At 45.2% G+C, this 13,553-nt stretch overlaps 1 protein-coding gene across 4 annotated transcripts in view; it reads left to right on the top strand.

Moving 5' to 3' along the window:
• The window catches only part of otofa (otoferlin a), a 470,909-nt gene that overhangs the window by 307,928 nt on the left and 149,428 nt on the right, over nt 1–13,553 (top strand). For all 4 annotated transcript variants that reach the window (XM_078541508.1, XM_078541509.1, XM_078541506.1 and 1 more), the window contains one exon: nt 7,025–7,208. In XM_078541508.1, coding sequence (XP_078397634.1) covers nt 7,025–7,208 — 184 coding nt within the window. The remainder of the gene's footprint in view (nt 1–7,024; nt 7,209–13,553) is intronic.

The following is a 13,553-nucleotide window of genomic DNA, read 5'->3' as shown; positions in this document are numbered from 1 at the left end:
AACTGGTTGTATAATGCCCAGTTTCTCCAGTCTATTCAGTTCAATGTTGAGTTTTTCTCACAGGGCATATGGTACCAGTGTTGCCTTCATGAAGTGAGGAGTTGCTTCTGGATCCACATGAATCTTGGCCTGCAGGCCCTGGATTTTCCCCAGTTTGTCCTCAAAGATGGTGGTGTACTTTCTAAGTAGTAAGCCACTTGCTCTCAACCGGAAATTTTCAACCCATTCTAACTTAATCTCCTTTAACCAATTTTGTCCCAGGAGGCTTGGACCTTCACCTGCTACCACCATCAAGGGTATCTTTGCCGATTGGCTTCCATAATGGACAGTTAGTCTGCTTCTGCCTTTTACTTGAATGTCTTCACCTGTATATGTTTTTAGCTTGGCAGCTGTTTCTTCTAAACTTAATTGATGTTCAACATTATTCAAATATCCGAAGGTATGTTCCCCAATTACTGTAGTGGAAGTTCCTGTGTCCACTTCCATTCTAACAGGTTTGCCATTTACTTTCACTGTGACAAATATTGGTTCTGTCTTTTCAACTTTCAGATTAAACAATGAGTAAATGTCTGAATTTGTTGTTTCAGGCTCTTCTACATTGTCGATTTCATTGGGCTTCTTTTGTTTACAAGTCTGTTTGAACCTTTCCTTGCACAGCCAAAGCATATGACCATTTCTATGCCAATAGTAACATTTGATTTTTTTTTACTGCCAATCGCTTAAAGACTGATTGTTTCCACCTCTATTAAAATTATTCTTCAATTTCGCTGTGAAGTTATTTTTCTTTATTCTTTGGCTAGCGGGGACTGTTTCCTGCTTCTCGGCGGAGTCTCACTTTTTTCGCGCCTCTTTCGATTGAGATTTCCCACCCGATGTGGAGGACGGCACCATTTTACGCACCTTGTATTGCTTTTGAATCTCTTACTGCACTCTCATTGGCCAGCACTATCTCTACCCCCTTTCTCGAAATCCAGACTCACTTTGGACAATAATCTTTCCTGAATAGTGCCCTCTCTCTCACCACACACTAAACGATCTCTGAGCATGTCACTTAGAGTCGTACCAAACTCACAATGTTCCGTAAGCTGCTTCAGATTTGCCATGTAACATGCAATTGTCTCACCCGGGGCTCTATTTCGTGAATTACACCTGAACCTCTGCATCGTGACTGAGGGCTTTGGTCGAAAATGACCCTTCACGAGGTCCACCAATTCATCCAAATTCTTCGAATCTGGGGCACCAGGTGCCATCAAACTTTGAATCAAGCTGTAGGCTATGCTCCCACAAGTACTCTAGAGGACTGCTCGCCTCTTCTCCTGTAACCTTGTTTGCTAGAAAAAAGAACGTGAGGTGTTCTCTGTCTTGAGACCAATCATCTGTGGCTAGTTCAAAAGGGTCAATTCTCCCAAATTGTGACATTTTGAGAGAGGATAACGTCTTCAATTTTAACGGAGCTTGTTACTTATAATCACTGGGCGAGGTACAGTGCCAATTCCTTTCTAACTTGATTTGCTCTGTTCAATCCTGTTTCATCCTCATTGCCAGTTTGTTGTAGGGTGGCTGAGTTGTGCTATTAATGATAGAGTTGATCAGCAGACACTTCTTGGGTGGAAACATTAAGTTTATTTGCAATATACTCAGCAGCAACTACACGAGTACTTTCGACTCCTACTCTATCTCTACACTGACTCTGAGGTAGCCCCTGCTACTCTCCTATTGGTTGCTACAGATCATGTGACCTTCCTCAATCAGTATTATTCTTAAAGGTACATTACACGTTAAATAAAACCATAATTGCCTCAAATATACGACATGAAATTGAATGTGCCTAACCCCGGATTTCTATTGCTTCCATCTTGGAGTGAGCAATTTCAGAATATGCACTCCCAGCATGCATACTGAGTTCATAGGTCAAGAATTTACCCCAATGTTTCAGAGTGAATATCACAGTTACCTTTTCATAGATAATGCATAATAAGGAAGAATTATAAGTGAAACTAATCCCGTGATTGAGACAAATTCAAAACATGTAAAGAGGCTAAAAGATTTCATTTGTGAGGATATATAAAACTATGAAACTTCAACTACTAGGATAATAGCATAGCGATCCCAATTTTTCAAATTGTCATCAAATTTACTACATGGTCAGGTTTCATATTAATGTAATTATGTTTCATTAAGGTCGAGTTCTGGTTCGCTAAAGGAAGAAACAATCAACTAAACATTAAACCAACAGTATCTCTAAATGTAAGAATATAATAATAACCCGGATCTTCCAATAGCAACAGCAATGAATGTTGAGATGTTCATCATTGTTGTGCCTCAGGAGCTTAAGGAGGTCCCGCCACGTGCACATGCACAGCACAGTATTTATCCTGGAAGTTTAAACTTCCGATAGGCAAAATTATGATGGGCAGTGTCAGAGACTTGGACTTGATGCACTTACCCAGATATTTATCCCATCCTCCTCCCGCTTTTAATCTCAGGTATAGGAAAGGCCTTTAAAAATCCCACTGCGCCCCTGGCATTGCTGAGCCCCGTCCCCCACACTCCCAACAATGTTCATCACCCTCCACCCACCCCTCCTGACGATGCTCACCCTCGCCCCATGCTCCCACTAATGTTCACCACCCCTCCCACACCCACCGATAATGCTCACTCACTATCCCCGATAATGCTCACTTCCCCCATACCATCCCCAATAATGCTCATGCCCCACACCCCAACATTGCTCCCCCCACCCCATCCTCCCAATAATGATCACCCCCAGCACCAATGACAATACTCACCACTCCCACCACCTGTACCCTAGCGATGCTTGCTCCCACACCCACCCTCCACCACACACCCCAGCATAAACTCATAACAGCAATTAAAAGTCTTAAACATGAGAATTAGTTTGAAAAAAAATTAAGGACTTTAGAAATCTCACTTGTGACCTTAAGGGGAGTAACTTGAGTTGACGGTAGCAAAAGGGGACATGGCTTTGATGCTCCTTCCCCTTGTCAATCCTCTACATGGATCCCTGCAATGGTGCTTTGCTCCAGGACAGGGAGTCCCGGCTGGAAGGGCAAAAAGAGGTAAAGCCGTACTTTTAACCAAAGTCAGAGGGAACCGCCATGTCATTGCCACCTAACTGGAAGAGCTAGCCAAAAAAGCTCTGGGATCTAAAGCCTCCTAAATCACCACAAGTAACTCCATATTGCAAAATAAAAACATTTATAAAGCATTTTAGATGCCTTCTGGGCATCTAATTAACTATTTTTGAAGTGTATTTAGTAATATGCAGCCAACGTGACAGCCAAATTGTGCTTATCTATTTCTCACAGTGAAGTGACTGGCTTGTGATGGTATAGGCGGTGGGAGGAATGTTGGCAATCACTACCAGGGAAATATTCTCCTCTTCTATGTTGTGCATAAATATTAGGTAGCTCCACAATTTACTTGGCTATTAAATTCTTGAATTCATTCTACGGAAGATGGCCATTCGGCCTATCACACCTAAGCTGGGTGCTTGTCAAGTGGAGCTGCTGACTCTGAATTCCATACTCTTTCTCTGTATCTTTATAAATGCTTTGCCTTTATAAATACTTATTCAATTCCATTTTAAAGGACATTCTAAGCTAAGCAGGAATGTTTTCACCGTATTTTGTAAATTTTGACAACTTAAACATTGTGTAAACAAATTGCATCTTACCGTACTAAAATATTTGAATAATTCATAGATTGGACCAAACATAATGATCAGCTATATGTCATGTCAGGTCATCTTTCCAATGATTTCAAGCAAGACATAAATAATTGTTACCTCACTTCTTAGATTATAACAAAAATGTACCTTATGGACTTGGGCCTATAGATATGGCTCGAAGAAAAGTGTTCGATAAAGATTCTTCATTGAAGAATTGTGCTCTTGTTCCCTTTTTTACATTACATTTACATTACATATTATATTTTAAACTACAATCACAGGCAGCAACTTGTACAAGTCCAGTTTGTATAAACAGTTGTATTACTTCACTACAAAGTTGATGGACATCCACACTACTAGGTATGACCTTAACAAAGACCTGCTGAAGGGTGATAACACCTTCCCCCTTAATGAATCCTCCCAACCTGGCTACATCTGCCAACAATCACCCTATCATGACCAGCACGGTGGTGGTGTGGCACTTGTCACAAAATCAGATCTTGGCCTGACCCGGTACTCCTCCAGCACTCTCTCCTCCTGTGAGCATCTCACCTGTTCCACCCCTCTCACCTCTCTTCCAAAGTCATTATTCTGTACTGCCCCCCCCCAAGGTATGATAAAAATTTTGCAACAAAAATATCTTCAATGCTCTCCTCCCTCAGCCTCTGCACTAAATGCTTCTCACCCTCGGTGATTTCAAACTCCATCTCATCTCCTCATGTTCTCTCTCCTCTGAGTTCACTGCCCTCTTATCCTCCCTAAACCTCTCCCTTCATGTAAATTCGCCAACTCATATTCACAGCCACCTCCTTGACCTTCCCATCTCACAAGATCTTGTTAGTTCCATTGTATCAATAACAAATAAGACCATCTCTGATCACTTTCTTGCATCACACACAACCCACATCCCCTTCTATGGTCCTCAACCCTACCTCCTTCCTTATCTGTCCCTGAAAAAAATTCCCCCAAGTCATTTTCAAAATCCCTACCATCTAGCCTCTGGCCCTCAGTTCACCACAGCATTTCTGAAACTATTGATTTACTCAACCACACCCTCAGCTCCACCCTTGATGTCCTGAACCCCAATAAAACTATTACTCTCTCTCACCCTGTCCATTACCCCTGGTATGGCTCTCATTTCCTCTCCCTTAAGTCCAGGGGACACAGACTTGAAATGTCAACTGGTTTAGCCATCCATCGCCAGACCTGGCTGGACCACTTAAAACAATATTGGGTCCTGCTTTCATCTGCTAAAGCTGTTCACCATTCCAGGATCATCCTGGAATGCAAAAATAACCCACAGCTTCATTTCTTGACTGCAAATTGTCTTCTTAAACCCTTTTCTCTCGCCCTTCCAACCCTCACCTCCACCAATTATTGCGGCAGCTCATGGGTTTATTTGTCACTAAAATCAAGATAATCTGATCAGCTGCTTCTGACATGCCCTTCCCTTCAACAAGCCCCCCCAAGCCAGACTTCCTTTAAAGCTCCCCCTGCCTTAGACCGGCACTCACATCTTTCTCTAGTTTCTCCCCTCTCTCAGCTCATGCCTTTTCTAAGCCCACCTTGTCCACCACCTGCTCCCTCAATCCTATTCCCACTAAACTGATCGTCCGAATTCCACTCCTGGCCCCCATGTGAGGTGATATTGTAAACAGTCCTCCCTCGTCAGGTGTTGCCCCTCTCTCCTTTAAATCCGCCCTCTCCTCAAAAAACAAACCATTGACTCTATCGCCCTTGTGAATTCTATTTCCAACCTCCCTTTCCTCTCCAAAGTCCTTGAACACGTTGCCACCTCCCGGGTCCATTCCCATCTTTCCCGGAACTCCATGTTTGAATATATCTAATCAGCTTTTCGCAACCACCACAGTATCGAAACAGCTCTTATCAAAGCCACAGATGATATCCTTTCACTGTGACAAAGGTAAACTTTTCCTCCTAGCACTTCTCAACCAGTCTGCAGCCTTTGACTCAGTTGACCGCATCTCCTCCTCCAATATGTCTGTCTTCCAGCTGGGACCGCTCTCACCTGATTCCATTCTTACCTATCTAATCATAGCCAGAGAATCACTTGCAATGGCTTCTCTTCCTGCTCCCACCTCTGGTGTGCCCCAAGAATCTATCCTCGGCCTCCTCCTATTGTTCATCTCTTCGCTGCCCCTTGGCAGCATCATCTGAAGGCACGGCATCAGTTTTCACATGTATGCTGATGCCACCCAGCTCTACCTCACCACCGCCACTCTCGATTCTCCCACTGTTGCTAAATTATCAGACTGCTTATCCAATATCCAGTGCTGGATAAGCAGAAATTTCCTCCGATTAAATATTGGTAAAACTTGCACCATTGCTTTCAGTTCCCATTGCAAACTCTGTTCCCTAGCTGTCAACTCCACCCCTCTCCCTGGCAACAGTCTGAAATTAAGCCAGGCTGTTCACAACCATGATGTCACATTTTATCTTGAGTTGAGCTTCCGACCTCATATTTGTACCATCACTAGAGTCAGAGAATCATAGAGGTCTACAGCACAGAAAAAGGCCCTTCAGCCCATTGAGTCTGTGCCGGTCAAACAAGTACCTAACTATTCTAATCCCATTTTCTAGCACTAATAAAGTCATAGAAGACCACCTATTTCCACCTCTGTAACGTCACCCGACTTCACCCCTGCCTCAGCTCATCTGCTGAAGCACTCATTCGTTCCTTTGTTACCTCTGGTCTTGACTATTTCAGTGGACTCCTGGCTGGTCTCCCAAATTCTAACCTCCGGAAACTTGAGGTCATCTAAAACCGACCTGCCCGTGGCTTAACTTGCTCTAAACTCTGTTCCCTTACCACCCCTGTGCTCACCAACCTACAGTGGCTACTGGTCAAGCAGCATCTTGATTTTAAAATTCTCCTCTTTGTTTTCAAATCCCTCCATGGCCTTGTACCTCCCTAAGTCTGCCATCTCCTCCAGCCCCATAGCCCTCCAAGATCTCTGCGCTCCTCTAATTCTGGCCTGTTGTGTGTTCCCAATTATAATTGCTCCACCATTGGTGGTCGTGCTTTCATTTGTCTAGGCCCCAAGCTCTCGAATGCCCTTCCTACACATCTCCGCCTCTCCACCTCACTTTCCTCCTTTAAGACACCTCCCTCAGTGACCAAGCTTTTGGTTATCTGACCTAATACCTCCATGTGTGATTCGGTGTCATACTTTGTTTTATAATGCTGCTGTGAAGTGCCTTGGAATGTTTCATTACAATAAATGCGCTATAATAAATATAAGTTGTTGTTGTCATCTTACAGTTTCTTTTTCATCCAAGGCAAGGAAACACAATTATTCTCCTTCTGTCTAGGTAACTATGGGAACCAAATCGATGGAGTAAGCAAGCCAGCTGTTCGAAAGAAAAGAGGTGGAGGGGATGGTGATGAGGAGGAGTCAGAGCTTCTTCAGAACTCAAGTGAAGATGAAGCAGACGACGATGGAGACCTTGTGCCTGTCTCCTGCACTCCAGCAATGAAACCCGTTATCACTGACAGGTCTGTACTCCATACGTAAACAGAGTTTTCACTGAACTATTCACTCAACTACCCCTTCACAGAGAGAGTGCAAAATAAAGCTACCACACCTGAGTGGCACTCTGGATTTCTGTCCATGTACTACTCTCTGCTCAGGGACAACGAAGCTCTGAGCATGTACATGTGAGCAGAGCTTACTCACTGGCATCTGAGTAGCAGCTGAACCTTAATGTTAGAAGAGAGCCAACAGGAGAATTTGGCTTCATATTGCAGTTGTGATGTACTAGGTGTGAAACCAAAAATAGAATTACCACCTTTTCAAACTGAGTTCTGATTTTAACAGAATTACCTGGAAAAACTCAGCAGGTCTGGCAGCATCGGTGGAGAAGAAAAAAGTTGATGTTTCGAGTCCTCATGACCCTTCGGCAGAACTGAGTATAGTTAGGAGAGGGGTGAAATATAAGCTGGTCTAAGGTGGGGGGCGGGGGGAGAGAGCAGTTGAGGGTGGGGTGGTTGTGGGGACAAGCAAGCAGTGATAGGAGCAGATAATCAAAAGATGTCACAGACAAAAGGATCAAAGAGGTGTTGAAGGTGGTGATATTATCTAAGAAAAGTGCTAATTAAGAATGGAAGGCAGGATACTCAAGGTACAGCTCTAGTGGGGGTGGGGTGGAAAGACTAACAAAGTATTAGTTGTAGATTTAAAAATAATGGAAATAGGTGGGAAAAGAAGAATCTATATAAATTATTGAAAAAAAGGGAGGGGGAAGAAACGGGGTGGGGATGGGGGGAGGGGGAGTTTAAGATCTAAAGTTGTTGAATTCAATATTCAGCCCGGAAGGCTGTAAAGTGACTAGCCGGAAGATGAGGTGTTGTTCCTCCAGTTTGCGTTGGGCTTCACTGGAACAATGCAGCAAGCCAAGGACAGACATGTGGGCAAGAGAACAGGGTGGAGTGTTAAAATGGCAAGCGACAGGGAGGTTTGGGTCTTTCTTGCGGACAGACCGCAGGTGTTCTGCAAAGCGGTCGCCCAGTTTGCGTTTGGTCTCTCCAATGTAGAGGAGACCGCATTGGGAGCAACGAATGCAGTAGACTAAGTTAGGGGAAATGCAAGTGAAATGCTGCTTCACTTGAAAGGAGTGTTTGGGCCCTTGGACGGCGAGGAGAGAGGAAGTGAAGGGGCAGGTGTTGCATCTTCTGCGTGGGCATGGGGAGGTGCCATAGGGTCATGAGGACTCGAAACGTCAACTGTTTTCTTCTCCACCGATGCTGCCAGACCTGCTGAGTTTTTCCAGGTAATTCTGTTTTTGTTTTGGATTTCCAGCATCCGCAGTAGCTTTTAGCTTTTTGTTTTTATATTTGAGTTCTGATTTTTTTTTATCACAATGCACTCCACAGTCAGCTCACAAAGTTCTATTACTGCTTTGTATTGTGGATCTGAGACTATTTCATAGTAATGAAAAACTAATAATGTAATTGACCCATAAAATTACTGGCCCAAACATAGAAACTGTCTCTATTGACTGTAATTAAATCATAAACCTTATTGCCCTGAAGTTCCTCTGGAACATAATCTAAGTGGATTAAGGCAAAAATTGATGTGGAACTATGTTATGCCAGGTCCCCTCCCTCTTTTCCATCCCACAGGGCTTTAGTTCTTATTGGGGTGGATGCAGTATATATAGACCCACAGGTGAGTGGGGTTATCATGGTCCCTGCAATTGAGGTAAATGTATTTTGTTGCAATTGCACTATAGCAACACGATCAAAAAGGAATGTACATCAAGTGTCTAGGATTGCTGAGGGTCTTGAGGCAGATTGAACATTTAAACGGCAGTGCAGCAACATTTAAAAATGAGTCACTTTTTTGTAATTCTTTGGGTCCACCTTGAGCCCACTTGCACTCCCATCAATTTCTTCCATTCCCCCCTTGCCTGAGGCTGTCCCCCATCCCCACCATGAATAGCATGAGCATATGCTTAAATATTTCAATGACACCCTAGCATAGGGTGTGGTGACAAACAGGCAGACAGAAGCCCGTCTGATTTACATTGACATTGTGGAACCAGAGAACATTGAGGTGTTGAAGGGGGTCAAAAAATGAAAAATCAGACGATGAAGTACCAGCAAGAATGTATCATTTGAACCATCAATCTGACGAGATTGGATTTATCTCTCCAGTAAATTTTTCTAATCTAGTTACATTGTGCAAAGGTTCTTATGTTTACCACTCTGCTAATTTTGAATAATGTTATTAGAAGATATACTCCAGGCCTTCCGCTATTGGTTCTATTTAAGCACCACAATTCAGGATGCTTTTCCCTCCTCAACACCCTGGCTTTTCTCAGGATGCTTCAATAAATGAAAATAAAACTGGATTGCATTAAGTTTCCTTACACACTTCATTATGTTACTTCAGAAAGGGTACTTCAGAATTGATTGGAAATTGGTTTAAATCCGAATGACCAAATGGCTGCCTGGGACCCTCCCATGTCCTGAAAACCTGCTTGGGAGATTAACTCCGGAGTGGATTGAATGATTTTTATTATTTTAAATTGGGTCTATCTTGAATGAACATCGGCTAACAGTCCAGAGACATTAATTCAAATCCCACATAGCAGCTGGGGGAATTTAAATTCAGTTAGATAAATAAATCTGTGATTAAAAGAAAGACTAGTACTAAAAAGCTAGTATCAGGAATAGTGGTCAGAAATGTGGTTGACTTTTAATTGTCCTCTGAAATGGCTGAGCAAACCACGCGGTTTTCGGAAGGCCGCTCAGCCAAACCTTCAAGGGTTGCCAGCAATGCCCACGTCGTATGAATGAATTAAAAAATCGACTTGTTTTATCTCGTTATTTCCCAAGGAAGCTCTGATATTAGTACCCCAGGCCCACAAAAACAATTTAAAAACAGAAGTGCTTGTATATGTTTGTGCTTCCTGCGTGAATGTGAAAGAAGGTCTATTACTGACAAGTACACATTAAGATGATGAAGTCAGCAACGTGCCACTAATGGGACATTATTTTATGTTATGTTCATGCTAACATTTGCAAAAGATGGATCAGAAATTATTTGAGCATTTTAAACGATGGGAACATAAGAAATAGGCAGAAGGAGGTAATTCGGTCCCTTGGGTCTTCACTGCCATTCAGTAAGTGCACGGCTGGTTTACTACCTCAACTCCACCTTCCTTTTCTATCCTTATACACCCTGATTCCCTTAGTACCCAAAAATCTACCGACCCCATTCTTCAATACACTCAACGACACAGCATCCACAGCTCTTTAGAGTAGAGAATGTTTAAGGTTATTTGGTGTCTTACTAAGAAGTCTGGAGGCTTGTGTGGTTGAATATAAACTGTTTTATTGTTAACACACAATTATATACATGGCTGAGATTTTTCGTGCCCCCCCCCACCACCCCGGCAGAGGGTGTGTTTGGAGGCGTGAGCAGACCAAAAATCAGTTTCACGATGTTGTGAAAGCAGATTGCGATTGTCCGCGGTATTTGCCGCCATCGGACGTCGGGAACCTTGTTGTAACATCTCAGCATATCACCTCAGCATATCATTATAAGGCCAGTCCACCAGACTCATCCCCCCACCCCCCCGCTAGATCGTCCACCCTCATTGGTGGGGAAACACGCCGACGTGTTTCACAACAACACGTAAACAACATGCGCCTGACAGGCTGCACTTCACTCGGGGCTCCGAGGTTTGTTTGCCTGCCTTGCTTCGGGCAGCACTCTCAGTCATCAGCTCCTGGCTTCACAGACAGAACCACATCACTTTTAGGGGAGCTCACAGGTAGGTCTCTACCTACCAGATCAGCCATATGTGGGTGGCTTTTCAATAGCTGCAGGGCTAGGGCTTGCATGGGGAAGGGGGAAACATGGCCTCAGGCAAGGGGAGAGGCTGCAGGGCAAGAGCTGTACCAGGGAAGGAGGGTATCCCAGGGTGTGTGTGGGGGACACATGTTGATCTGTGCAAGTGACCTCAGGATGGTGTTGGCAGAGGGGGCAGTCTCCAGAGGAGATGAGGCCAGATGGACATGTGACAGTGTGTGTGAGAGAGTGAGTGGTGGTGTCCCTTGTGCTGGCAGTGAGTGAGATGTCAGTGAATGTGTGATGGGTTTGAGTGTGTGAGTTTAGAGCGATGAGATGGTTGCCTTACCCTGGCTGCACAGATGAGATCATTCATCCTCTATCTGCATTGGATGGCCAACCTCTTCCGTGCAGCATTGGCACTAACCACCGCTGCCACCACCTGCCATGCTGGATTGGTGATGCCGCTGTCCATCCTGCAGCCTTGGCAGGGGTAGAGAACTTCACGGTGGGGCCTCCACAGCGTCCTAATGACATTCCAGTGACACGTCATTAAATTTGGGGGCTGCAGTCTTTTTCCCTTTTGTGGACATCTTCCCTGCAGTAGTAATGGGCTGGAAGCACTGAGATGTGTGCGCACAGCTGGACTTGAAATATGGCGCCCGGCGTGCGTGTGATGTTCAGCCCCATGTCTCCAAGGTATAGCACTAGCTAGATATTATCTTCATGCCGATTTCTCTCAGACTCTCTCCACACACACTTTCTCTATCATCATGTGACTCTACATCATAATGTGGCTAGTACTGTTTCCCCAGTCCCACATTAACCCTAACTAACCTGAACACTCTTATACTACACCTTTCCCAAGTCTTTACCTAAACACTTTACAATACAATCTTTATTTGCAAGCTACCCCTTCTCTCTCTCTCAAGTATCGGACTTTACAAATTCAGGCGGCCTGGAGGCTTTATGATTCTTCCAGATCTCATTATGTTCACGGGAGGAGTGGTAGCCTCAGTTGCTTTGGGCAGATATTATTCGTTCAGAGTTGAAAGCCAGGACTTGGCGGGGAGAATTTTCCCCCCGTTGTGGGGAGGGGGGTGCTGAGCGGGGGGTTGGTGCAGGCGGGTGCGCAGCCCACCACTGCCCGCGATCGGCTACGCGCCACCATTTTACGTGGGCGGGCCAATTAATGCCCACCCAGCGTGACGCGCAGCCGGAGGCGCTGAGCAGGCAGTGGGGGGTGGGGGGGAGAAGGCTGAGTCGGGGAATCTCCCTGAGGCACAGAGCTGCCTCAGGGAGTTTAATCTCATTGTCGAAAAGCCAATAAAAGATTTTTTTAAATTATCCGGAAATGTCCCCTCATGTGACAGTGTCACATGTGACATGAGCTGTGACATGTCTATGAGTTTTATGAAAAATTTTTATTAAAGTTTAAAAACTTTCATGAAACCGCGTCCCGCCCGTGGATGAGGTTTCATGATAAATGCGAAGGCCGCCTGGGCTCTTCACCTGCACCCCCCCCCCAACCTTAAGGTTGGACAGGCTGCCCTGTTAATTCTTTTAATTGATATTTAAATGGCCTTAATAGGCCTTTGACAGTTCGGCGGGTGTGCAGCCCACTCCGGTGCGCGCCCACCCAAGTGGAGATCTGAATGACGCGCGGTGACGTCAGGACGCACGCCCGAGGTCACCACGCGTCTTCTTACACGTCGGCGAGTGGGCCCCACCCCCACTCGCCAAGCCAAAGATTCTCCCCTTAGAGTTGAGTTTCTCTTTATCAACGACCCATCTGTTTTGTTCGGACGCCGTGGGCAGAATTTTGCCTTTGGCGGGGGTGCTCGGCAGGGGGCGGTCAGGAAGCCGACCACCGCCCGCGATCGGCACCAGACCGCGATTTCACGCTGCTGGAGGCCAACTAAGGCCCGCCCGGCATGAAACGCGAGCTGCAGCGCTGCCTGCGCTTGGGAGGTGGAGGAGGACGAGCGGGCCAAGCGCAAACCTCACGCATGCACGCGAGTGAGCAACTTCGTAATCTCCCAGGGGGCACTGAGCTGCCTCAGGGAGATGAAGACAGATGAAAAGTAAATAAAATAAATAAAAATGTCATGAAACATGTCCCCTCATGTGACTCTGTCACCTGAGCAGGGACATTATTAATGAAAAGTTAAAGTTTTTTATTTTTATTTGCTTTTGGAAACCTCATCCTGTCCGTAGATGAGGTTTCCAGACCTTTTCACCTACCCACCAGACGTTAGGTTGGACGGGCAGCGAGAATTTTAATTTAATTGATTACTTAACGGCCTTAACAGGCCTTTTAATTGTCTCGGGGGGTGTGCTGCCCACTCCGGCCGAGCTATTGCGCAACTGCGCGTTGACGTGGGCACACTCGGCCGACGTTAACGCGCGTCATTTCACGCTCGAGCAAGCCGGGCACGCGCCCACCCCACCGAGCGCAAATTTCTGCCCCATGAGTTTGTGGGCTCGGGCTTTCTATTCTGTGGGTTCCGCCACATTCTTTCTGGAAGTTGACTTTTTCAAAG

Source organism: Cetorhinus maximus, chromosome 5 (genome assembly GCF_964194155.1).
Source record: "Cetorhinus maximus chromosome 5, sCetMax3.hap1.1, whole genome shotgun sequence".
NCBI lineage: Eukaryota > Metazoa > Chordata > Chondrichthyes > Lamniformes > Cetorhinidae > Cetorhinus > Cetorhinus maximus.
The sequence above is the reverse complement of the archived record's forward strand: the minus strand, read 5'-3'. Positions and strand labels throughout refer to the sequence as shown.